Here is a 26177-nt window from a genome sequence, read left to right as displayed (position 1 = left end):
TTTGAGTTTATTGGTACTTGTTGCAACCAAGGAGACCTAGGATGACTCACAGAACTCAGGAAAGTACACTGTGGGGAACCATGGAGTGTCTCAGTAAGTAGGAGGTAGGAGGGCTTTGTTGTAGGATTTGGGCTTGTGTGAGGTGATTTACAGTGTAAAAAAATTAATAAACAGAAACCTCAGGTAGAGTCGGGAGGCCAGAAGGGGGTGTTCTCATGCACTATAACGAGCAGAGACCAAAAGGAAGAAGAAAGACTCCTTTCCTGGCAAGGACTCAGCCAATGAAAAGCCATGGACTCTGTTTACTAGAGCCCTCCCAGCTTCCTTTTCCTCTCTGTAAAAGCATTCTCTTTCCACTGCAATGTAGGGGCTTGCACACACACACACACCCAACTCTACGGAGACAGAAGCTCCTGCACTTGGGACCCTTCCAAACCTCACCCTATATCCTTCTTCAGGCTGTTCATCTGTATCGAATAAACTGGTAAACGTGTTTCCCTGTATCCTGTAAGCCATTCTAGCTAATTATTGAATCCAAGAAAGGGGTCATGGGAACCCTGACTTATAGCTGGCTAGCCAGAAATACAGATAACAACCTGGGACTTGCAATTGACATGTGAAGCGGACGCAGTCTCATGGGGCTGATGATCCCTTAACCTGTGATCTGATGCTAACTCCAGGTAGATAGCGTCAGAATTGAGGTGAATTGTAGGACACCCAGCTGGTGTTGCAGAGAATCGCTTGGTGTGGAAGAAAGCCCCACTCATTTGGTGACCAGAAGTGTCAGAGGTGTTCTGTGTGAGAAATAAAGGAGAAACTGGAGTGTTTTTTCCTACTCAAGCCAGTAGATACCGTCATCAACATCACTGAAGAATAAGAGTTTGTGATAAAATGGAGAAATTGTAGAATCAAAATAAAGCCAAATACATGAGAGACAGAGGGAAGGATGTCCTGAGGAGAGGTCATCAGATGAGGGCCACGGTCTGTCACTGTGACACCTACCTGGTGCCAGGGCAGCCAGAGTTGTATGTGAGTTTGTGTGTGTGTGTCCCCTTTGAGTGTGGGAGACCATAAGTGAGTATAGTAGCAATACATAAACTGGATTATATACCATGACCAAGTGGGATTTATTCCAGTAGTGCCAAGTTGGTTTAACATCCAAAAAATCCATTATTGCCACAGAGCACATTAAAGAACAAAGGGGGAAAAATATCTTTGTCTCAATAGACACAGAAAAAGCATTTGACAAAATTCAACACCTTGCATGATAAAAAAACACTAAAGGAGCTAGGAATAGAAGGGAACTACCTCAGCCTGCTAAAGAGCATCTAAGAAAAAATGCTTTCCTTCCAATATTATGTACAAGACAAGTATGTCTGCTCTTGCCACTTCTATTCAACATTATACTGTTCTAGTCAGGAAAAGAAAAAGAAATAAATGGCATTTGGAGCAGAAATAAAGAAGTAAAACCATCTCTGTTTGCAGGTGACATGATCTTATATGTAGAGAATCTTAAGGAGTCAAAAAAGAGAAAACTATTAGAGCTATTAAACAAGTTCAGCAAGATTACAGGATGCAGGATTAATATACAGAAGCATCAATTTTATTTCTTTATAATAGAAATGAGCAATTCAAAAAGAAAATTAAGAAAAGAACTCAAATGATAATAGCATTAAAGAGAATAAAATACTTAGGAATAAACTTAACAAAACAAGTGTAAGACTTGCTCACTGAAAACTACAAAACACTGTAGAAGGAAATTAAAGACCTAAATAAATGTAAAGACAGCACATGTTCATGAATTGGAAAACTTAAAATTAAGATGCAGTGCCCCCCAAATTCATCTATAGATTCAATTCAATCTCCATCAAAATCCCCAGCTATCTTCTTTGCACAAATTGACAAGCTAACCCTAATATTCATATGGAAATTCAAGGGACCCTGAATAGCCAAAACAATCTTGAAAAGGAAGAACAAAGTTGGAGGACTCACACTTCCTGATTTCAAAACTTACTACAAAGCTACCGTAATCAAGACGCTGTGATATGAGCATAAGGATAGACAAATAGATCAATGAAATAGAATCAGAGTCCAGAAATAAACGCTCACATTTACAGCTAACTGATTTTCAACGAAGGCGTCAAGACAATTCAATGGGAAAAGAACAGCCTTTTCAACAAATGGCTGGAAGAACTGGATATTCACTTGCAAAAGAATGAAGTTGAACCCCTACTTCACACATATACAAATGTTAACTCAAAATGATGGAAGACCTAAATGTAAGAGCTAAAACGATAAAACCCTTAGAAGAAAGCATAGGTGTAAATCTTCATGATCTTGGATTAGGCAATGGCTTCTTAAATACGACATCAAAAGCACAAGCAGCAAAAGAAAATTTAAATAAACTGGGAACCATCAAAATCAGAAACTTCCGGGCTTCAGAGTATATCATCAAGAAAGTGAAAAGACAACTCACAGACTGGGAGAAAAACTTTGCAAATCATACATCAGATCAGAGAACATATAAAGAACTTTTTCAATTCCACAAAAAGACAAATAATCCAATTAAAATGGGCAAAAGGTCTGAATAGATATTTCTCTAAAGAAGATATACAGGGACTTCCCTGGTGGCACAGTGGTTAAGAATCCACCTGCATCTAGAGGGGTGGGATAGGGAGGGTGAGAGGGAGGGAGACGCAAGAGGGAAGAGATATGGGAACATATGTATATGTATAACTGATTCACTTTGTTGTAAAGCAGAAACTAACATACCATTGAAAAGCAATTATACTCCAATAAAGATGTTAAAAAAAAAAAAGAATCCACCTGCCAATTCAGGGGACACGGGTTCAAGTCCTGGTCTAGGAAGATCCCACATGCCGTGGAGCAACTAAGCCCGTGCACCACAACTACTGAGCCTGCGCTCTAGAGCCCACGAGCCACAACTACTGAGCCCACGTGCCACAACTACTGAAGCCCGCATGCCTAGAGCCCATGCTCCACAACAAGAGAAGCCATTGCAATGAGAAGCCTGCACACTGCAACGAAGAGTAGCCCCCGCTCACTGTAACTAGAGAAAAGCCCGCGCACAGCAATGAATAACCAGCGCAGCCAAAAATAAATAAATAAATACATACATTAATTTTTTTTAAAAAAGAAGAAGATATACAAAAGGCCAATAAATATGTGAAAAGATCCTTAACATCAACATTATGGAAACGCATACAAGATACCACTTCACACACACTAGGATAGTTATAATAAAAAAGACAGACAATAACAAGAGGTGGCAAAGAGGTGGAGAAAGTGGAACACTCATACAATGCTGACAGGAATGTAAAATGGTGCAGATACTTTGGAAAACAGTCTGGCAGTTCCTCAAAAGATTAAGCAAAGAATTACCATATGACCCAGCAATTTCACTCCTAGGTGTACATGCAAGAGAATTAAAAACATTGTCCACACAAAAAAAATATATGAATGTTCATAGCAGCATTATTCATAATAACCAAAAATAGCAGAAACAATCCAAATGTCCATCAACTCATGAATAAAGTGTGGTATATCTATACAATGGAGTATTACACAGCCATAAAAGGGATGAAGTACTGATACCTGCTACATCATGGATGAATCCTGAAAATATTAATGCTAAGTGAAAGAAACCAGACACAAAAGGCCACATATTCTATGATTCCATTTATATGAAATGTCCAAAATAAGCAAATCTAAAGAAACAGAAAGTAGATTAGTGGTTGCCTAGGGCTGGGGTGGGTGTGGTTTGAGGTTGACAGTTAAGGGATGAGGGGTTCCTTTTTGGGTTAATGAAAATGTTCTCAAATTGATTGTGGCAGTGCTTTCACAACTCTGAATATATAGTAAAAGCCACTGAATTGCATACTTTAGATGGATGAATTATATGGCATGTGGATTATATCTCACTAAAGTTGCGTAAAAATAGTATAAGAGGAGGAGGAGCCGAGGCAGTAAGGGGAGCCTGTCAGGACGTACTGTGCTTCCTGATACCTGGAGCCACCTTCCAGGCCCTCCCCTGCCCTGCCTGTCCCCACTCCTGGTCTGGCACCTCCAGTTTGCACCTCAAATCCATTCTGTTCAGGCGTGAAAAGAACTATGCGTAAATGTTTGGTCGAACCAGCTGTTCTATATGCTGGCTTGGTAAGGAGTTTGTTGTCAGCTCCTCCTAAACCAGCTATGAAGGTGAGGGAGAACTCTGGGTGGGACACAGCCCCTCTGGGCGGTGAGACCAGCCGCAGAGGCGGCCCAGGCCTGGGACAGCCCAGGAACTCCAGCCCCGTGAGGGCCATGGCTGTACCCACTGCAGGGGGGTTAAGCCCCCAGCCCCCAGGATCAGCGTGTGGCCCTCAAATCTTGGGGACCCCGAGAAGTCTCAAGTCTGTGGCCCTGGAGACCTGGCCCCCGGGGCCCGGTGCCTCAGAGAGGTCCTCAAAGCCTTCAGGATGGTGCCCTGGCTGTTCCGTACGTTGTAGTCACTGAGCTGCAGCAGGCAGTCAAAGTCTTCCTCCTTGTAGGTCATGTTGAACATGGAATAGGGGGACGTGACCGTGGTGAGATCCACCTGGCCGGCTGGGAGCTCCGCGGGGCTGCGCTGGACACCTGTCCAGGGATGGAAGGGGGTTAGGCTCAGGCCCCAGAGGCCTCCACAGCTGGCAGAACGGCTCCTGGTGTCTGGACACAGGGGTGAGCTGCTCCCCACTGAAGGGGTTCCTCCCAGCCCCGTGTCCTTTGCCCAGAACTATAACTGTGGATGGCAGGATGCTATTTTGAGATATGAAGCGTGTGCTGCTTCCCACATTTTCTCACAGCATTACACATCTTCCACTGTTCAGGCCCCCCCTGGTATCCACCTCACCCCCAGGGGTAAGGCGGAAGCAGCAGAAAAACAAAGTCCTTTAGGTTAGTGAGTGGATTCTTAAAACTCATGATGGAAGCAAGCGTCTGAAAACCAAAGAGCTTTTGCTTTGCAAGAAACAGTCTTTGTTGAGAGAGAGAGAATTCCAAGATGCGGGCTGAGCATGTTAAGAGTAGAGCTGGAAGGTTTGGAATTATGGCAGGAACTAGAAAGCCAGAAGATTGCACAAAGGCAGAATTAGGCTTTCCCATCAAAAGGGGATAAAAGTCTGACCAGTTGGTGGGAGGCGAGGATTAGAAGGAATGGGATGAGAGTTCAGATCTCGGGGGCCCTGGAGAAGAGGCCCAGCTCCCTGAGAAAGGACCCCAGATGGTCTGCGGTAGAATGACAGAGAGGCCAATTGTGACCCCAGACAGGTTCAGGGGAATCTGAGAGAGAGGTGAACGGGGCCTCTCTCTTCTGGCTGTCCAGCCTGGGGGGTCCTTAGGAAGTCCTCCAACAGTGTGGTGCGTAGTAGTGGTGGACAGTGACACTGCAGGGATTCCCATATGTGGCCCCTGCCATAGAGCGGGGGAGCAGAGCCCAGTTGTAGCAACGGGCATTGGGAGGGGGAGGCCAAAGGAGCCTGGGGCCATGACAAAGAGGACACCAGCCCAGTGGCTTTGCAGGTGGAGGGCCTCTGCAGGGATCTGGGCATTCACAACAGGCCAGGGTATTGCCACGTCCCAGACTGGGTGGGACTAGCCTTGAGACTCCTCCCCCAGCTGGCTGCAGGGGCACTGGGAGGGCCCAGAGCGGTGCCTCTGAGGGACCAGCCTTCCAGGCTGTTAGGAAGGGGGGGCTGCCTCACCTGGGGCTGAGTGGTCCTTGAAGGAGGCGTTTACCAGCGGGAAGTGAAGCAGGACAGGGGCATCAGGGCAGGTAGGGTCTGAGAAGAGGTAGCACTCCCGGGGCTGGAGTCGGTCCTGAGGGCTGGGCTCCACACGGGGGAACGGCAGCCCCCGGGCCCGGAAGTCTAGCTCTGTCTGCTGCAGCACCTGGCGGGGCAGAGGGGGCTCAGAGAGCAATGGCTACTTCCCAGTCATCCCAGGTCAGCACTCTAGAAGATGCTAGGACAGCTCCAGCCCAAACGGACGGCTCAAGACAACCTGATTCTGTCCTGTTCGGGGCCCAGTCAAGCTACACAGTGCCTCAGAGGGAAGCAAAGGATCCCGGTGGTCTGCAGTATTGTTTGGCTAAAATCTGTAGGTGGGGTACAGATCTAGCACCCCATTTGGGATTGCTGTTTCTGGGAAATTCAATCTCAGAGCCTCGAGGGCCTCGGTAGGGGACCCACTCCTGTCTCACAGCCCTACCCACCCCCCTCCCCAGAGTCCCCAGGGAGGTCCCTGGGTGGATGGATGTGGACAGGCCAGGCTCTCCTCCTAGCTCTGTCCAGCGGTTCCTACTGGGGTGGCCATGGCGATCTTCCTCCCTGTCTACCGTTCTTGGGAGTCCAGGGCCCCAGCACCTCCACAGCCCTTCCCAACCCTGGCAGGAGCCTTTGAGTCACAGCCTGTCATCTCTCCCTCCCCCTGGGGACCCAGAAGGTCTAGGCCAATGGCCCTGCTGCTCGCCCCTGAAGCGTGGCCTGGGTGGGCGAAGGGTCTGGGGTTCCCATGGGGTGACCAGCAGCACCTCAAAGGGCGAGGATAGAGAGTAGTCGAAGGATAGTATGAGGTCCAGCCTGCGGCCTGGCCGGAACATGGAGGGACAGCTGGTGTTGAGGTAGAAGCCGGCATCCACCAAGCAGAGCTGGGGCTCCTGTGGGGTCAGCTGGCCGGCGGAGGAAACTACCTGGCAGTCTGACGGGAGAGGTAGCAATAGTCAGGGGCAGCCACTCCAACACAGATCATCCACCCACCCCTTATACTGCATTCGCCTCCACGTCCCCTTCTAACCCCTGGTGTCACTCCCTGAATGCAAGTGCCACCCCAGCCCTTCCCAAGACCTCCTCCAAGCCACACCCCAGAAGTGGATGCTGGGACCCACCCCCCCAGGCCTCTGCCAGCCCCAGCCATGGTCCATCTCCACCCAGGAGCCCAACCTTGATACCTGGGGACACGTGGCAGTGGCCCTTACCTGCCCAGGTGGAGAAGTCTTTCTGGGCACAGTAGTCCTGGTGCAGCTGGAGGCCCTGGAGGAAGTTGGAGCTGCGCTGGTAGAGTGGTCTTCTCGTCAGGAAGCCCTTCAATGTCTGGGCCAGCGCTGTTCCAGGCTGGAGCCACAAGGCCTCCGGCCCTGAGGAGGTCCCCGAGGAGGGAGGGGGTTCCTCTGAGCCCAGAGAAGCAGACATTGGTCCATTGAGGGGTCTGGAAATGTCTGGCCCTCCCTCCCCCAACAGTCTCCCCCACCGACCCTGTAGCATCTGAAGGGGAAGCGGCTTCACCACAGGCTCCCCTCAGTGCCTCCCTTTCCTACCCAGGTTCCTGAGCTTGTCCTTGATGTGCTGCTTCCAGGTGTCACTGGAGCTGGTGAGGTCATACCAGGCATCCAGCAAGTTCAGGGAGAAAATGTTGCTCCAGATACCTGAAGGTCAAACTCCCAAGAGAGGTCAGCCTCAGGCCTCAGCGCCCTGCCCCCCATCACTTGGAAGCCAGTGGTCCCCACCCTTGAGTGCAGATGGAGAATAGGAGGGGGAGCGGGCTGCCTCTGCAATGGCCCTTCCCCCCAGCTCAATATCTGTCCTCCCCGGGTCCTCTGCCCAGACCTGGGTACAGGGCATTCAGAGTGATGACCGCTCACCTTCCAGGAAGCAGATTCGGGACTCAGGGATCCTCCTCATCAGCCGCCCCATGAAGAACTCCGAGCCGAAGAGCTCAGAGGGGATGAAGGCGCCGTACTTCAGGAACCCAACCTCATAGGGGGAGAACTCGACCCACTCTGAGGGGCCGGGAGGGAAAGGCAGGAATGAGAGGACAGTGGGCTGGGGGAGCCCCAGCTCTGACAAGGGCCAAAGACACTGCCCCCAGCAGGCCTCCGCCTCCTCCCCGCCCGGCTGACTGTTGAGCTGACCTCTCCCCCACCCAGCCCCTTGTCTACATCCTCACCACCACAGCCCTGCCCCAGGACGGCGAGCTCTGCTGGCTGCCTCATCAGCCCATCAGAACCACCATCCTTCCAGAAGGCTGGCCATCTGTGCAGGAGTTTCCTGTGTGAATTCTCTGGGGGCCCTCAGGGTGCAAAGGAGGTGTGCATGCGTGTGCGTGTGCGTGTGCGTGTGTGTGTGTGTGTGTGTGTGTTGGAGGGTGGAGTGGACAGGACTGAGGACTGTACCCTTGAAGTCCAGGGTCTGCAGATTGTTCTTTTTGACATTGAGGCTCAAGTAGAGGGGCAGAGGGTTCTGGCCCCGCTCCAGCGCAGCTCTCTGTCCTGACAGCTTCTGATCCATCACCTGGGGTGGGGGCGTGAGGGCCAAAGTAAGGTTGGGAGCACCCTGGAGGCAGAGTGGGAGCAAAGACTGGGGGTGAAGAGCATCGGGGTCTGGGTGGCATGGGTGGGTACATGATCCTGTTCCCGCTCCTGCCCCCACGTTCTGACCGGCTCCACATGCAGGGTCTCCACGTAGGGCTGTGCACTGCGTATCTGCAGAGAGCACTGCTCACAGGGACCACAGTGTCAACAGCGACACCCACCCCTGCATCCTGTGGTTCCAGTGGCCCATCTTTATGGGTTGAAGCATGGGGGGTACATGGACCCTGATGCACAGACCCAAAGGCGCGCACACGGACACACACACACACACACACACACACACACACACACACACACACGCTGCTTTCCAGCAAGGACTCAGAAATCCCCCTTCAGTGTACACTGTAAGCTTTGCCAGGGGATGGGCTGCCCCTTCTAGGTTCACCTGGACCAGTTCAAGTTTCAGCCCCTGCCAAACACTCTCCTGACATCCTCGCCTCCTCCTCATCTCCCCCTTCCCTGCTTTGCACAGTACAAAGTTGTCCCCCACTATTTGTCCTTGCCTTTTGTTTCTAATTTTCCCTCCAATAGAACTCCAAAGTCTGTCAAGGACTCTGGCTTGCCTTTTGGGGAAGCCTCCACAGAGCCTCACTGAATTCTAGGGGAACAGAAAGGTCTCCTTCTATCCCAGACCAGAAATGCAAATAGGGTTCATCTCAAGCCTCAGCAAGGTTAATGGTGGTGACCGGCTGGAAACCCACCTGGGGAAGGATCCTGCTGCCACAGGCCCTGGGTTGTTTCTCATGGAGCAGTATGTGTACCATGAATGCACCACCTCTCTCTTAGGCTCTCTGAGCTGGAAGGCACCCCACTCAGCAGCTAGACCTAGGAGGTTCCCACCCTGCCATATCAACCTTTATCATCAGATTTACTTAGAGTTAAATATACAGATTACTGGGTCTCTTCTGAGAATCATCAGAAGCCACTTAGGAATTTGTCTTTTTAAAATCTCCCCAGGTGATTCTGATGATCAGGCAGATGTGCATCCCAGGACTCTAGCCTAGTCCATCCAACAAGGAGTCCGGCTACCGCACCCATGACAAAGCCTCAGCACACCTGGTGTGCTTCCCTTCCGCTGGCAGCCCTCTGTCACACAGTGAGAGCTCTCAGGTCACAGTCATCTTTTCCTCCAGTTCTTCAGTGGCACCCAATATGACTTGAGTTATGGGGAATCCACAGGAAATTCTCCAAATACGGCTCAAGCGGCCTGGCACTGAGGATTTGTTATATTTACAAGTTAGTCCTGTGGGTGTGAGTATGTATGTGTGCTGAGGAGGGAGGGGGCTTGATGAATACCTGTGATTTCCCTTCTCAAAGTCTTTTATTTAGGAATCCTGTTTGCCTGCTCTTTTGACGTGTACAATCTTTTACTACAGATGCAATTTCTGCCCTGGGGAAGCCTTGGAGAAGGGTCAGCACACCTCTCTATCAACTGAAACAGTGCCCAGTATTCCTTTTCCTTTTAATAGCTCACCAGTAAGTCATGGCAAGTCTCTGGATCTCTACCCATCCCCCCCACTCCCAGTTTCCAAATGAGGGTCCCCAACCCTGCAGAACACCACTCTGATGACTCAAGGGTCCCACCTGGAGTGTGGGAGCTGGGTGCAGTTGGTGGTGTGTCAGTGTGATCTGGGTCTTGCACAGGGTGGCACTAAAGTGTACATAAAACCTTTTGTCCAGAGTTGAAGAAAAATATGTAAGACCTTTTTAACTCAGGAAAAGATGAGAGAAAAACTATAGTTTCTCCTTGAAGAATGGTGAGCAGCTTCTAAGCCTTTCAGTGCTTGCCAGCAAGAGAGTAAAAACAAAGTTTCAAAGAGATAATTTGAGAAGCACTGATTACAATAGGTGTATTTTATAAGTGGGTTTTTATAAAAACTGAATATTATAAAAGTATATAGACTAAGTAAGTTGTTCTAAGTTTCAGGGTATAATATTTCTCTAATAATACTTAGTATTAATGAAATTGTGATTTGTTATATATGGAGTTATATTTTCTGACGACTTAAAATGACTTTTGGTACTGTAGCTCAGTATAGTATAGAGATAATAAATACTTATTTTTATCTAAAGCAAATTTGAAATCAACATTAAATTTTTCTCAGTAAAGAATTATTTTAAAAATGTGAGCTTTAAGAGATAAAGCATGATGACTAAGAAAAAAAAGAAACAAAATTTGCAAAGCTTTCACATTGTGACAAAATTTTTTAAACTGCATGGGTACTCATTTTAAAGAATGCATTGTTGTTCGATAAAAGGATTTTTATTCTTGTGAACAATAATTTAAAAAACTAATTAAGTTTTTCTTTTTTAAAATGACTACAAACTGTGTACATAAAACCATGTATTAAGTCATTACTGGAGGATCAAATGTAATTAAATATGTCTTCTTTATAGCCTAGGATCAAATTGCATTTTCTAGCACCTCATAAAGTGAACTGTTAAAACAAGATTCCCCCACTCTATAGTAATTAATTGTTGCCGCCAGGCAGAAGAGTCAGTTAATAAAACACAGCACCCTCAAAACCAAACATGAACTTAAACAGTAGATCCAAAGAATACATGGAATATATTAATAAAATAAAAACATTTCAAGTAATTATGTTGGTTTTATAAATTCCATGCCATTTCGACAAAGATCCCAACAATATTTATCATGAAACTTGACTAACTGATTCTATTATGTAAATAGAACGGCAAAGGGCCAAAAGTGGCCAAGATAATTCTGAGAACCAAGGTGGCAGATGGGGGTAAATTTGCCCTATCAGAAACTGAGATTTATCCCAAAGGTAGTAACTAAGCCAGGGCAGGATTGGCACAGGGATAGAGAATGATCCCCATTAGAATGGAATAGAGGGACTCCCTATTGGCTAAGAATCCGCCTGCCAATGCAGGGGACACAGGTTCGAGCCCTGGTCTGGGAAGATACCACATGCCACAGAGCAACTAAGCCGGTGCACCACAACTACTGAGCCTGTGCTCTAGAGCCCGCAAGCCACAACTACTGAGCCCACGTGCCACAACTACTGAAGCCTGCGCGCCTATAGCCCATGCTCCGCAACAAGAAGCCACCGCAATGAAAAGCCCGCTGCCGCAGCAAAGAGTAGCCCCTGCTTGCCGCAACTAGAGAAACCCTATGCGCAGCAATGAAGACCCAAAGCAGCCAAAAATAAATAAATAAAATAAATGAATTTATTAAAAAAAAAAGAATGGAATAGAGAACTCAGGAAAAGTCCCATGAGTGTATGAGTTATTATAGATTCATGCTGACACATGCTGACACATGACAGAAGTAGCAATGCAGATCAGTGGGAAAAAAATCAATAAGTGATACTGGGAAAGTTTGCTATCCATATGGAAAAAAATAAAATTGAATTCCTACTCACATAATACCTGAAGATAAATTCTGGGTGGATTAAAGCCCTAATTGTGAAAAAGAAATCTTTAAAACTTTTATAAGAATATATAGAAGGATATTTTATAACTTTAGGGGAGGGAAAGATTTCTCAATGAAACGCTAAAAGTACAAACCATAAAGGAAAAGAATGATACATTGAATTATATTAAAAGTATGCATCAAAGTTTATTAGAACTGATAAATGATTAATACCCTGAATTTATAAAGAATTCCTATAATATTAAAAAGATGAATTAAGTAGAAAAATAGAAAAGGATTTGAGTAGGTAATTCATCCAACGTGGCCCAGTGGTTAAGAATCTGCCTGCCAGGGCTTCCCTGGTGGCGCAGTGGTTGAGAGTCTGCCTGCCGACGCAGGGCCACAACAGTGAGAGGCCCGCGTACCGCAAAAAAAAAAAAAAAAGAATCTGCCTGCCAATGCAGAGGACACGGGTTCAAGCCCTGGTCCAGGAAGATCCCACATGCCGCGGAGCAACTAAGCCCGTGCACCACAACTACTGAGGCTGTGCTAGATCTAGAGTCCGCGAGCCACAACTACTGAGCCCGTGTGCCACAACTACTAAAGCCCACGCACCTAGAGCCCGTGCTCCTCAACAAGGGAAGCCACCACAGTGAGAAGCCTGCACACCTCAACGAAGAGTAGCCCCCGCTTGCTGCAACTAGAGAAAGCCCGCGCACAGCAACAAAGACCCAACGCAGCCAAAAATAAATAAATTAAATAAATAAATAAATAGCATTAAAAAAAAAAGAGGATGTCCCAATGACAAATATACTTGAAAATATGCTCACTCTCACTAAAAACCAAGGAAATGGAAAACTACAATAAAATTTCCTTTCACACCCATAAAATGAACAAACATTTAAAAGTGTGAAGAGAATGTAGAGAAAAAGAAACTATGATACACTGGTGGTGGGAGTGTGAATTAATACAACCTTTTTGGAGAACAACTTGTCAATAGCTAGAAAAGTTGAAGATACACTACCCAATGGCCTAACAATTCCACTACTGGCTATCTATCTTCAAGGCTTAGAGAATCTCTAACACATGGGCAATAGGAGACTTGTACAAAACCATTGTACAAATAATATTACATTTTTCTTAAGGATATATATTTTTAATAAAAGTATGTGTAATAAACGTATATCTAATAAAGTATATAATAAAGGTTTATAAAATATGTTTTATATAATATTATAAAGTGTACAGATTGCAGATATGTATGTGCTGATAAAACTAAATTCAGGATGGTGGTTACCTCTGGGGGTGGGAGGGAAATGGGACTGAAGGGGGGATCCACAGGGGGGGCTTTGGCTCTTTCTGTAATATTTCACTTCTTAGGCTGATTGGTGAGATCATGCATATTCCTTATATTATTCTTCATGCTTTATGCATTTTCTTAAGTCTGAAGATTATTGTGATAAATATTTAATATTAATATTTTATAATAAATATTTTTAAACTAATAACTAAAAAACAAGAATGGTTGGTAATTTCCAAGTAGCACTGTGCTTGCCAACAAGAATAAAATTCAAAGAAAAAAGTTAAAACAAATTCACTTTTGGATAGTTTACATGCTAATCATTCTTGGTCCAACACCTGATATCCAAAGATAAGAAAGGTAAGAATCTTTCCTCTGCTAATATATTTGATAGTTTACTTTTTTGTTATACATGTTAAAAATACTTTCTGTGTTTTAGCTGTTTCAAATGCTTTAAAAGAAGCTTTGTTCAGATAACTATATGTGGTAAAACAACAATATGAAAAAAATCCCTGATTTTAATAATTACATCAGTTAATGCAAGATTCAGCAATTAACTTACTAAGTTTTCCTTAAAGAAGCAAGGCATAAAAAATTTATTTGCTCAGTTTTGTCTGAATGGTGTTAGGATAATAGTAAAGAAATAGAATAGCTAACACTTAATGCTTACTCTATGCCAAGGCACCACTGAGTGCTCACAGCAACCCTATGTGGTAAGTACTATTCTCCTCATTGCACAGATGAAAAAAACTGAGGCACAGAGAGGTTAAGTAGTTTGCCTAAGGACACATAGCTAGTAAGAGGCACTGGGATTAGAATCTAGGAAATCTGGCTCCAGAGTCTGTGCTTTTAACACTACCATGAAGATGAAGAAAAATACATTTCATATTACAGTATAAATAAAATAAAATGAAAGCTGTTCCCAAAACCTCACGGACTCTTAAACACGATGCTTAACTGACTTTGACATTGGTCCCTAGCTCTTGGGAGACCCAGAAATTTCTGTTTCATGGCAATCAATTGAAGAATAACCTGATTCAAACTGTCGGCATCCCAAAGTTGACAGACAAGGAAGTACAGCATTTCCCACATCCTTTAACCACTGGCCTCTTACCCAGCAGGAAATGCGCATGCGCGCGTCAGCTAGTTACAAGGCTGTCCCAGCCCTCACCCTTGTACACAGGCTCCGCCTCGCATGCGCAGGGGCCCTACCTGTCCGTGCAGCGCGAACTCCAGCACCAGACCCCACAGGTCCACAAAGGTCGTGGGGTGGCCCTGCTCAGCCCGTTGCTCCAGCTCCCCATGGTAGCTCGCCAGGCGCGCAGGAGAGAAGGCCTCTAGCTTGCTCTTGGCCAGGTGCTCCCGGGCGTGTCCGATGGGTCCCTTCAGGTCCCTCTGCGACCACTCAGGATCCCCATACAGATGGGCCATTGTCCTGAGAGAACAAAGGGACATTACAGTCTGAGGTCAAGGCCCAGCTTGGGTCGCTGCAACTCCAACTTCCACCCTCCGACTTCTCCCAACACGTGGCTCCGCTGCCAAAACCCCACCTATCTGGAAACTGCCTCAGGGCATTCTCTCCTTCTTGATCCGTACTGTCCAATATAAATAGAATGTGAGCCACATATGTAATTTAAATTTTCGTAGTAACTACATTTTCAAAAAGTAAAAAAAATCTGAAAAATTAATTTTAACAGTATATTTCATTTAATTCAGTATCTAAAATTATCATTTCAGTGTGTAATCGATATGAAAATTAATATAAATATTCTTTTCAAACTGTTTTTTCAGAATTCACTGTGCATTTTATATTTATAACACGTCTGAGTTTGGACTAGCCACATTTCAAGTGGTCAATAACCACACGTGACTAGTGGCTACTGTATTGTACAGCACAGCTGTAGACCCCTACTCCCATCTTTATAGATCCGTCCTGAAGCCCTTTAAGACTCTGCTTGTCAACAGCTGTCACCTAAACTCTGAGGGGTTTACTCCTCTTTTACTCCTTAAAGTCACACTTCGATAAGACTCAAAGGAATGAATCTCTAATAGTGAAAAGTTCCACTTCGTCATAGGCAGAGTGGAGCATAGGGTGGCAATGTTGTCTTTAGGTAAAATAGCATCTCTTGACCCCAGTTTCCTCATCTATACTATACAATAAGAGAAACGACCCCAGAGAGTGTTGTGAGGATTAAATGAGGCAACGACAATTAAAGGAAAAAAAGCTACCAATTTGGAGCTCCTGGTACGTGTCAGACATGTTAAGTGCTTTACTTGGGCTGTCCCACTCCGGTCCTATGGAGTATGTACTATTATTTCCCCCACTTTGGAGATGAGTCGACTAAGAATCAGAGGAAATAAGTTGCTCAAAGTCACCTAGCCAGTAAGTAGTGTTGCAGAAACTCAAACCCAGATCCTTCTAGATCAGTAGCATGGAATGGATGTCCTGCAATGCCTCGCTCATGGCAGGAACTCTGAATGTCCGTTTCCTCCCTTTTGAGAAAGTCACTTGGCACCCATCAGAACATACTGCTCACACCCACTTAGAGGGTCCCTCTGATGTCCACTCCATTTCCCCTTGGGGCCTGATCATCGCTGCTCTTCCAAGTCCCATGGGCCCTCACCATGTAGAGCCCGAGATGCCGCTGAAGTAGGTCACACAGTCCAGAAGGCCCAGCTTCTGCAGGGCCAACAGGTGGCCATAGAGAGAGGTCATGGCCCGGGCACCTCCTCCTGTGGCCATGATGCCCACGACGGGGACCTGGGTTGCACACAGACACGGTTTGGCTTAACAAGGACAGGGATGGAGCTGCCTCCTGCCTCTAGGGAAGGGACCTCGAGGTCAGAGCCTGAAGGAGTCAGGGTTAGAGCTAGCGCCCGGCTCCTCCCCAGCAAATGACAGCTCTCAGTCTTGGACAGATCCCCAAAGAGAGCTTCCCCATGCCCCACATCTCCCCACATATGCCCACTCCCCAGTCTCTGCTGACTGGAGTATCTGGAGAGGGCATAGCAATCAGGTAACCCCTTAAGGCAAGTGCAAGGTATCTGTACCCACATCCCCCTTCCCCCACAAACCTCATCTTCCTGTAGGTCTCTGTCCAGCTGCAAGGCCTGCTTCAGGGCCTTGGCCACCACCTGCTTCCTCCTGCTCAGGAAGGCTTTCTCCTCCGCACACAAATCAAAGCCCAGATGCACAGCCAGCTCCTTCGGGCTGGGGAAGTGGAGGATCCAAGGGTCAGGGGGCACCTGCATAGCTCAGCTACTGGCTGGTCGAGCCCACAATAACTGCCAAATAAACTCCTTGCTCCCAACCCCCAGGACCACACTTTCCACATACTCCCCAGCCCCATGACTACCCCTGTCCCCCACAGATATGAATGTCCCTTACCAGCTCTCAGCCTTGAGCTGCAGCTTCACTCCTGGGGCCTGAAATCAAAACAAGAGACACCACTCAGAATGTCCTAGACCCTGAAGGGAGTGTGGGTATCCCCTGGGGGCCTTGGGGTCTTTATTCTCACCAGCTTTATTCCCATCCAGCTGAGACCACTTACATTCGTAGCAGGAACGTCAACTGTCACCTCCTTCCCCATGGCCAAGGACCTCAGGGGCATAGTGAGGTGCCCAACTGAGTTGCCTGAGTTCCAGACATTGCTTTTAGAGGTCTGGAAAGAAAATTCATTCATTGCTTTTAGAGGTCTGGAAAGAAAATTCATTCATCCATTCACTCACTCAACAAATCCCTACTGAGTATCTAGACAGCGATCTGGACACAGGCCCTCCCTGATAATACAAAAATAATTACAGTATTTACAATTATTGCAATTAAAATAATTACAATTACTAATAATTACAAAAATAATAATAGCTAACCGAATCACTTTGCTATACACCTGAAACTAACATAATATTATAAATCAACTAAACTTCAATAAAAAATAATAAGCATAGCTTATATTTATTTAGTGTATTAATAGCTGATATGTGTTTATTTATTATTCTGAGTCATGTGCATGAACATATAAAGAAACAGGTAACGAACTGACGTTAGTAAGTATTGTAAAGGAAATAAGCAGGGTGATGTGATAGAGTAACCAAAGGTGGGGTATGTAGAATCTGTTTAAGATGGGGGGTCAAGGAGGGCCTCTGAAGAGAGGCCATTTGAGCTGAGATCTAAAGGAGGAGGAGGAGGAGGAGGAAGAGGAGCAGGCTGCCTTGGAGGGAGCCGCAGGAGGACAGGGAAAGCACCTGGTGTGTTGGAAAAGCAAGAAGAGATAAATATGGCTGGAGCATCGTGAATGAGGGGGAGCATGGAAGAAAATGAGGCAGCAGAGGTGCGCAGGGGCCAGGTTATGCAGGGCCTAGGGACGCAGACATGGGATTTTATTCTAGGAGCATTATCGGAGGAGCCATTGAAGACTTCAAACAAAGACTGACGTGGCACAGCAGCCCCCCGTGCCCACGCGAGGCCCCTGGTGACCCTCCCTGTCTGCCAAGGGCATGGTGCCTAACTGGGGGAGGCTGACAAGGCCACAGGGCCATGGCCTTAGCAGGAGGACGGCCAGAGAGAAGTCTGCAGCAGGTGGAGCTGGTCCAAGGCTGGGGTCGGCAGGGGAGCTCCAGAGCCAAAACATACCCTTAGGCACCCACTCAGCTCTGCCTCTTGGGCCGCCATGTAGTGGAAGCGGAAGGCAGAGGCTGTTCCCAGGGCAGATGTCTGTGTGTCCTCATATGAGCCCTTCAGCACCAGCTCCAGTTCCAGCTCATCCTGATCTAGGGAGAGAGTGGACAGGTTAGCACAAGGGAAACAAGAGCCCAGAACCCCAGCTAGGATCCAGGAAACCGGCAGTACTGCCCAAGACATGGGGAGGCCGGGTGGCTGGACCATGGCAAACAGCATTCTGCAAAGGGCTCTCCCCACATCCCCCATGGAACTCCCACCTCCGGCGACAGGCCTTCCCCCAGGTCAGGGGGACTCTCCTGCCCAGAGGGGACCAGTTGCCCTTGCGCTGTGTGGGCAGCCTCCTGCTGAACAGGTTCCCCAGCCACACCCAGCAGCCCTCCACACTCCAGGCAGAGGCCAGACCTCATCCTGAGCAGGTCTCACCTGCAGCCTCGGCTGTGCTCCCCGCGCTGTCCAGATGGATATCCAGGCATGACAGTTCTCGGGCCTGGGGCAGATCACATCATGGGCAGGGGGCTCCGCAGGGGAAGCTGAGGTCTCCCCTCAACCTCACCCCCTGAGCCCCCTGTCCCAAATCCACCACACGTAGAACCAGAAGTAGGGTCCAGGGTAGGACCAGTCCTCCCGTTGACCGACTTGCCAAGTGAGCCTGCTACAGTCTCTCTGTAATGCGTGCCAGCTGATGCCTGCAGCCCACTCAGCTCTGGCCGCTTACCCTCTCCCTTAGAACTGCTGAGATCATCAACATGCCAGCTGGTCTCCATCACCTCAGATAAAAGGCAGCTGCCATAGGTGTGGCTATTTTAAGGTGTATTTGAAAAAGTAATACTAGTCCATCAAACAGGCACTCGTAGGACCCCAAGGGTGGATGCCTGCTTCAGTTTTGAACGCCAGCTGCCTTACTATATGCAGGGCCTGGCCTAGCTCCCAGGTCATGCCTGTGTTGCTCGTTGAGGGTGTTCCTTTGAGTAGAAAGTTTCTAATCCTCGCTCACCACCCATTCCTGTCCACTGCAGCTTCGTGAGCTCGCTATGCTTTAGGAGAGCTGACCCTCCATTGTCCCGAGGAGAAGCTGATTGACCCCTGATCCTATCTCAAAGCTCCCTGACTGGAAGCACACCACACTGTAACCTGAGCCTGCTGGCCTGGCCTGCAAGAGACTTCCTCGCCCCCTTCAGGGCTAAGAACTATGAAGTCATCACACAGAACTAAACACCATCAGGAAATGCCTAAAATTCCCCCAGTGTTTCCTCAACCCTCCTGCCTTGGGCCAGAATTCCTCTCAGCAGAGCCCCAGCCTCCCCTCTCTCTGAGTTCCCTTTAGCCCCAGGCCCCTCCGAGGCCAGACTGCAGCCCCAGGTGACCACCTAGCAGGGAGGTGGACTGGTCTTACTGCAAAGCCCTGTCCTTGCCTTGTCCCTTGCAGCCCACCTGCCAGGCAGCCCCGCCCCTACCCCAGTGTCTGCTCTGGGGCCTCTCCCTTAGCGCACCCCACCCCACAGGCCTGGGGAAGGTGGTTACCACAAGCACGTTGTTGGTGATGAGGTTTTCTGGGCAGCCTGACCTGGAAAAATCAAACCATCCAGAGTCCGGCCTTGCAAAGACAAAGGCTTCCTGCACTGCTGTGCCCCCTCCCAGCCAGGCTGCACCCAGGTGGGGCCTCCCTGGGTGACACTGAGGGTTCTCTACGTCCTGGGTATGATCCAGGGTGTGGGGAGATGCTTCTGAAGAGTGAAGGTGAGGAGAGAGTGAAAGGTGAGGAGAGAGAGAGGGAGAGCATGGCAGACAAAACACCAGCCTTCCTCTCCTCATTTCTCTGAGGGTTCCCCCAACCTGACCGGCAGGGGTAGGAGATGAGGAACAGCAAATCTGGGCTGGAAAGACCAATGGGAAGATCTGGGTCAAAGGCATTTTCCTAAGGAAAGCCTGGGTCCTGAGACACCCCCTGAGCTGTGTGGTATTACTCACGTTTTCTCCATCAGGAACTCCACGTCCAGCTCCTCCGGTCCCTGAAATTAAAGATGAGCAAGTTGTCAACATGCACACCTGTCTTTAGAGGTGACACAGCTCCTTTATGTATCTCATCATCCCGAGCAGCCTCTAAGGGAGGCACGGTGTTACAACCCTTCCCGTTTTACAGATGAGGAAATCGAGTCTTAGGGAAAGATGGGCTACCTGCCCAAGTTACCCACAGCTAGCTAGATCCCTGCCTGGCAAGGCTGAAGGGGAAGATGAGGAGCACAGACCAAAGGAGGCTTGAAGAGGCCCGGGGCCCATTTCATCTTCCTCTCGAGGGGGACCAATCCCAGAACTCTGCCCTCCCTCCAGGTCTTGGGCACCATGAGAGGGTCAGAGGCAGTAAGCAAGAATGGTGAGCCACTCCCCCCCCCGCCCAAGAGTCGGTCACACAGAGCTGTGTTTTGTGGCACATGAGGAGGTTTGCCATCACCCAAGACCTTCCTTCCCCGTAGATGACTAGAATTCCTCCCTTAAGTGATTCAGCCAGTAACAGTCAAGTTAACCTCCTCCTTTCCTATGAAAATGTAAATATCTCTGGGTGGGCCTTCCATCTTCCTGCAAAGGAGTTCAACCCAACGGCATCCCAACAGACGGGAGAAAATGTGCCACTTCCTCAGCCTGGAGCTGAGAGGTGGGGCTGGCGGGAACCTCCACCCACCTGGGGATGCAGGGAGAAGGTCTTCCGGAGCAACCTGCCAGGGAGGACTTCAGAGACATCACAGAGAACCTTGAAGCAGGCGTCGTCCTTCTTGATGGCATCCTTGTCATAGATGCTCAGCTCCAGAACATTCTAAGGACCCGAGAACAGCAACGAAGCACGTTATTAACACATAGTGTGGCTCACACCTGTTGAATCCTCACTTGATGCTGAGGGCCGGAAAAGATTATTATGCCACTGCACTTTGTACTTCAAAATAAAAATACTGGTAAAACCTAGAAGTGGTAAAAGGAAATCCAGCAAAGTTCCTAATTCCCCCCTGCTAATTTTTGTTTTTATAAAAAAGAAAACTCTTTTGGGCTTCCCTGGTGGCGCAGTGGTTGAGAGTCTGCCTGCCGATGCAGGGGACGCGGGATCGTGCCCCGGTCCGGGAAGATCCCACATGCCACGGAGCGGCTAGGCCCGTGAGCCATGGTCGCTGAGCCTGCGCGTCCGGAGCCTGTGCCCCGCAACGGGAGAGGCCACAGCAGTGAGAGGCCCACGTACCGCAAAAAAAACAGAACAAAACACCTCTTTTGAAGTTTCCCCAGCCCAACCCCACCCCTGCTTTGCTGGTTGCCTAAGGCCTGGTAGGTACCAGGCACTATACTGGGAGTCCTCTGTGCGTGATCGCATTTAACCTCAAACAACCCAAGCAGGAGGGCTCTTGCTGCCTCCACTCCATAGATGGGTTTAGGGAGGACCAGTAGCTTGCCGTTCACACATTCTCCCACACACAGCACATCCAGGCTGGGGCACAAAGACACCCCCTTCCCCAGTTTCTCTGCCTGAGCTCCGGAGGAAGGTGTACTCTACCCCAGGAACCTTCCCAGTGTGGGGTACAGCCTATCCTCAGGGGGGTGGCCAGGGGTCCTCTGGCCTTTACCTTGACCTGACTTTGGATCAGGAAAGTGAAAGTCTCGTTCCACACAGGATGACTGGAGTTGGTGACTGTTTTGGTCTTAAACTTTGTTCCAGGTGCGGTTGGCAGCTGTAGGATCACATAGGGGTCTGCCTCGCCCACTGCCAACATCAAGAGAACCGTTGTGAGAGAGAATTCCTCACACCCCTCTCCAGGGGCCTCACCAGGTTCCTCCCAAGACCCCTGCAGCCACTCCGGGCAGCCCAGCCCAGCCCAGCCCCAAGGCACTGGGCCTTCCCCGTAGGACCTGGTCCTCTCCACACCCCTGGGGCCCAGGACACAGTTACTCACAGAGGTCAGCCCAGCCCAGGCTCCTCGCCTCCAGGACCCTCACGGTGAGCTGCCAGCAGGCAGAGGTCTCCCCCTGGAGAGAAATAGGCCACAGAGTCCCTCCTGCTCAGTTACGAGGCCCCCCAGTTGGTGCCGAGGCTTCTCCTGAGATGCTGCTCGCTGACGCTGCCAGGCATTCTGGGGCCAAACAGCCTTTGCCCATCACTGTCCCTAGGGCCATGGTCCTGGGCCACAGCAGTCAGGGAATGGCGGTAGAATTTGTGGGACGCCCTCCCTTCAGGGACAGGATTGCACAGTATAGTAAAGAAAGCAGGAAACAGAGGGCCAAGGAACGGCCACCACACTGGACATGTCAGTTTGGGGTCAGCCACCCCCAGAGCTCACAGGGAGGGCAGCCCCTTGGTGAAGCATGGGACCCTGCTGCCAGGAGTTCCCCCGGCCTCTGGACAGGAAGTGGGCACGGGACTCCAGGACGCTGAGCTCTGGGGAGTCCAGTGCTCCGTGATGGCCTCAGGTACAAACCGTCTCTTGGGTGTGAATCGGGAAACTCCAAGAGCATCAGGCTGTTACCGTGAGCAGGGGGTGAAAGTTATTAAGATGCTGGCGAGGCCACATCAGCCCACAGGCAAGCCCAATAAGGTGGAAGAAGAAACGGAGTGGGCAGAAGCTCGGAGGGACCAGGAAGACGATCAGTAGTAGGTGGCAGGAGGAAAAGCAGAGGGCAGGGGGGACGTGGCTGAATCCTGCTGGGACAGCGCCCGGGGCGGTGGGCCGGGTATCTCAAACCCCTGCTGCTGAGGTCCTTGGCACCTGCTGGGATCCAGGGGGCCCTTGGGTTTCTGCTCTTCCTGAGGCCCCGCTGAATAGATTTTTCTGGGCACCCTGCACACGTTTCTTATGATAAGGCCCTGTGATCTGAGGCAGAGACAGCACCGTGCTTGCATGGTGGACATTCGGCCTTGCATGGCTGGGAGACAGCGCTGCGATGAAACCAAAGCTCTTTCCTGCTCTGCACCCTCAGACGACCAGTCCCACTTCTGTGCGTGTGATCTGAAAGTCTAGACTCCCACCAGGAACCGTCTCTGCTCTGCACAGGTGCTACCTGCCAGGGGCTGGCTCAGTGTCCGCGGCACCGGCTCTCCATGCCCCACAGAGAAGCTTAAAGGACAACGGGCCACAGCAAAGCCAATCAGGCTTGTGCCCTTGCCCCGACCTGCTACCCTGTGTCCCCACATCATCCCTGTCTTGTGGCTTCTTGCTAAGTGTCTTTGTCATCCTTGTCAGCTCTCTGGCAGAGCACACGTGACCCTCCCAGCAAGGTAGGCTCATTTCTCCCTTCTTGGGGATCAGTGCTAGTGACATCCACAGGCCTTAAGCCAGAGGTTGTAGTTGACAGGGATTTAGTGTCGTTTTAGGCACCTGGCTCCGTTTCCTCCCCACACCCAGATTCCATCACCGCCCATCACAGAGATGGTGCTGGCTGGGACCTGGGTTCCTGTGAGGAGTTGTGGTTCAATGCCCACTCCAGGCCAGGATGAGGCAGAGGCAGCCAAACTGCACCCCAGCTCACACCCCGATCCTCAGGGCCACAGCCTGTGGGCTGCTCTAAAGCCACTTGGGGCTACTAAGAATCGCCCCCAATTGCTCACTTTCCAGCCAGCCACCATATACCCAGACTGGGCGTTGCTGCCCATTTCCCGCTCTGGTCACTGAGAGCCTCTCAACTTCACAAAGCCCACCGTTTCCTGGAGGATATTTTTCCTAAGATGGAACCCCATTCTCCTCACCTCTAAGAGTGTCACTAACACAGAACACCTGGAGGATGGGCTGTGACAATCACTATAATGACTGGCCATTGCTGGGGCAGAAGAGCAGAGTGGTCAAGGCAGGATCCCAGACAGCTTGTCCGGATCTAAACCCTGGTCCTCTGCTTACTTGCTGTGTGAGCCTGGACAAGTCACTAAACTTCCTGGTGCCTCTGTTTCCTCATTGTAGCGGGACAAATAATAGTATCAACCTGACACAGTGTTCTGAGGCTGAAATGTGTTAATGCCTGTAGAATGCTTAGCGAAAAGTAAGCAGTTTCTCAGGCTTCCCTGGTGGCGCAGGGGTTGAGAGTCCGCCTGCCGATACGGGGAACACGGGTTTGTGCCCCGGTCCGGGAAGATCCCACATGCCGCGGAGCGGCTAAAAAAAAAAAGTAAGCAGTTTCTAGATAATTGCTCTTATTACTTACTATTTATTAAGTGCTTGTTATGTTTCTAGGTGCTATACTAAGCATATTACATTTTCAAACTCTATTTATCCTCCTGACACCCTCATACGATAGTTCTCTCATTTCCTCCCATTTTACAGGTGAGAGAATTGAGGCATAGCAAAGTTGACTTGTGCGAGGTCACAGAGTTATTTAGGTGATATAGTTAGGATTTAAACCCAGGTCTTCAAGGCCAGAGCTCACAACCCCTTTGTGGTTCTACACTCTTAGGACTTTGCTTCTTTGTAAAAGCATGCAACTCTCATCCCCTGCCCCATGGATATCTAAACATTAGAATTTCATAGATTTGTTTTAGACAAATAGGATTATTGAGCCAACTAATGTGTTAACTAGTAGGATTCTTTTCTCCTGAGGGCTCTGGGGCTTCACCTTCCCTGTTGAAAGATCCTGCCACCTGGAATACTGCCTCCATTGAGGACTGACCCTGGATGCACACGGAGGGGTCTCAAGCAGGGCGCCTGCACCCAGCTTCCTGTAGCATCCTGGAAGTGCCTCTCTGCTGAGAGTCCCTGCCACCCTCTGCCCCTGCACAGGAGCCCCGGGGCCTCCTCCATCCTCCGTGGCTCAGTGCTGGTCTCTGCCCATCACGGAGGATATAGCTCGAGGGAGATTGAGCGGGGTCCAGAGGATCTATAACCATGAGGTCTTCAGCTGGGGGAGTAAAGGGAGCAGGCTGCCTTTTCTCCCTGCTGGCACCCAGTGACCCGCAGTAGGACAGTGCGGGGAGGTTGGAGCCTCTGAGTCAGGCTGAGATGATGCTCCTTACTCTGGTCTCCCGGGCCCTAGATTCTATGGATGCTAACTGTCCATCCCACCCGCTCCCCATCCCATTCCCTCACCGTCTGCCTCCCGCCTCCAGCCTCTGCCTAGGCAGAGACTCCAGGTCTGGGACCCAGCCCCTCCCCAGAGACCAGAATCACCTTGGTTTCAGCTATATCAAGCTTGTTAGAACGCACTCTAGCTCCAGGCCCTGCCCCGAGTGATGCCGACAGGCTCAGTGACATTATTACCTGGTGAGGATGGCCAGGTGGTCCCCTAGGTGTCATTCTCTCCATGCCAAACCTTTGGCTCCACTCCAGGCCCAGCTCCCTCCAAGATGACAGCTCCCTGGCTGGCTGGCAGAGACTACTCGGATGGAATGGGACTGACTGGGAACCTGCCAGCCTCTGAGGAGCCACGATCCTATCATCCTATCAATAGCCGGGGCCCCACCTCCAGGTCACTCCCTCAGCTCAGCACCTTCTCCTCTTCCCCTGGAGGCTGAATCAACTAGCTTTTCCAGAAACTTCTGGCAAGGCTCCAGGACCTGCAGGTGGAGCACTGCTTCCAGACCTGGGCTGTCAGGATACAAGGCAGGGGGAAGTCAAGTGCCGGACCGGAGGCAGGAAGCTGGTTCCCCTGAGGCTGGGGCTGGGCTGCAGGGGTTTCCTAGCTCTGGCCCCACCCTGCCCTCTGCCCTCTGAGCCAGGCCAGCCTCTGGGGGAGGAGGGCTGAGCGCCTGAGAGCAGATGAGCAGCCAGGAGCCTGGGAGTAATAATAGGGCGGCCTCAGGGGCGGGCTCTGAGCAGACTCTGGAGACCCAGGGGCCTCTGGACTCTGGCTCTAGGCCTCTCACTCCTTTCGTGTGGCTGGTCCTAGGAATTTAGAGGATTTCTGTTAAAATTGAGTGACAAACTTTGTAGTAAAGGTAAGAGACCAATCAGGAAACTCTTAGATTATGAATATTACAGAAAAAAGCTTTGTGAAGTCACCTGTTTAAACTATTCAGTATGCACAACATGAAATGTTCTCCTGAAATGCCATGAACTCAGTCATTTTACTGTCAGTTCGTTATATAACTGAACATAATGATTTGTTTTTTGAGGCAAGTGAAACTGAATTAATGTTAACCTATTACAAATGGATCTAAAATGTATTATTACAGAATCAGCCAGAAAAGAACATTAATAATAGTCTATGAAAAATCATTTGAATGAGAAATATCAATACTTTTAAAAATGTAGAACACTGTAAAGAACAACTTATTCCAAAGTGGGTCACAGATGAAGCAACGCACAAAGTCCCTGGCTGGTGAGTAGCAGAGCCCAGGATTACACTCTCTAGACTGAAAGCTCTACCTCCACCCCGGAGTGGGCTCAACCCAGCCTGGAGCCCACCCACCAGGAATGCCCTGGTCATTGGTGGCCGCCATGGGCTGGGCCAATCCCAGAGC

The 26177-nt window shown here is 49.4% G+C and overlaps 1 protein-coding gene across 2 annotated transcripts; it reads right to left on the bottom strand.

Moving 5' to 3' along the window:
- Positions 1-25109, bottom strand: PLA2G4D (phospholipase A2 group IVD). Of its 2 annotated transcripts, XM_007120518.4 has the most exons (20): positions 24976-25109; positions 21691-21763; positions 21364-21500; positions 20439-20570; positions 19730-19770; positions 19283-19325; positions 18185-18248; positions 17714-17850; positions 16632-16742; positions 16469-16506; positions 16156-16291; positions 15705-15841; positions 14293-14515; positions 8207-8324; positions 7676-7813; positions 7352-7459; positions 7013-7204; positions 6569-6735; positions 5742-5928; positions 1-4635 (listed from the first exon to the last, which is right to left on the bottom strand). In XM_007120518.4, exons 1-20 carry the CDS (start codon positions 25018-25020, stop codon positions 4409-4411), a joined length of 2454 nt encoding a protein of 817 aa, XP_007120580.2. In that variant the 5' UTR covers positions 25021-25109; the 3' UTR covers positions 1-4408. The 2 variants fall into 2 exon arrangements, with proteins under 2 accessions (XP_007120580.2, XP_054944270.1); XM_055088295.1 differs by lacking the exon at positions 19283-19325 and having other exon boundaries at positions 17714-17845.
- Positions 25110-26177: the final 1068 nt, after the last annotated feature.

The sequence above is a fragment of the Physeter macrocephalus genome, chromosome 11, assembly GCF_002837175.3.
Source record: "Physeter macrocephalus isolate SW-GA chromosome 11, ASM283717v5, whole genome shotgun sequence".
Taxonomy (NCBI): Eukaryota; Metazoa; Chordata; class Mammalia; order Artiodactyla; family Physeteridae; genus Physeter; species Physeter macrocephalus.
Note: the sequence above shows the minus strand (reverse complement) of the source record. Positions and strands in the feature narration are given on the sequence as shown.

Bases quoted from the DNA above. Each gene is read 5' to 3' on its own strand.
- PLA2G4D (XM_007120518.4), bottom strand. From the start codon at position 25,020: ATGGAGAGAATGACACCTAGGGGACCACCTGGCCATCCTCACCAG. The intron at 19,326-19,729 runs GTGAGTAATACC...TGATTTTTCCAG, and splicing joins GAGTTCCTGATGGAGAAAAC to GTCAGGCTGCCCAGAAAACC. The intron at 18,249-19,282 runs GTAACCACCTTC...GATCTGCCCCAG, and splicing joins TCACCAACAACGTGCTTGTG to GCCCGAGAACTGTCATGCCT.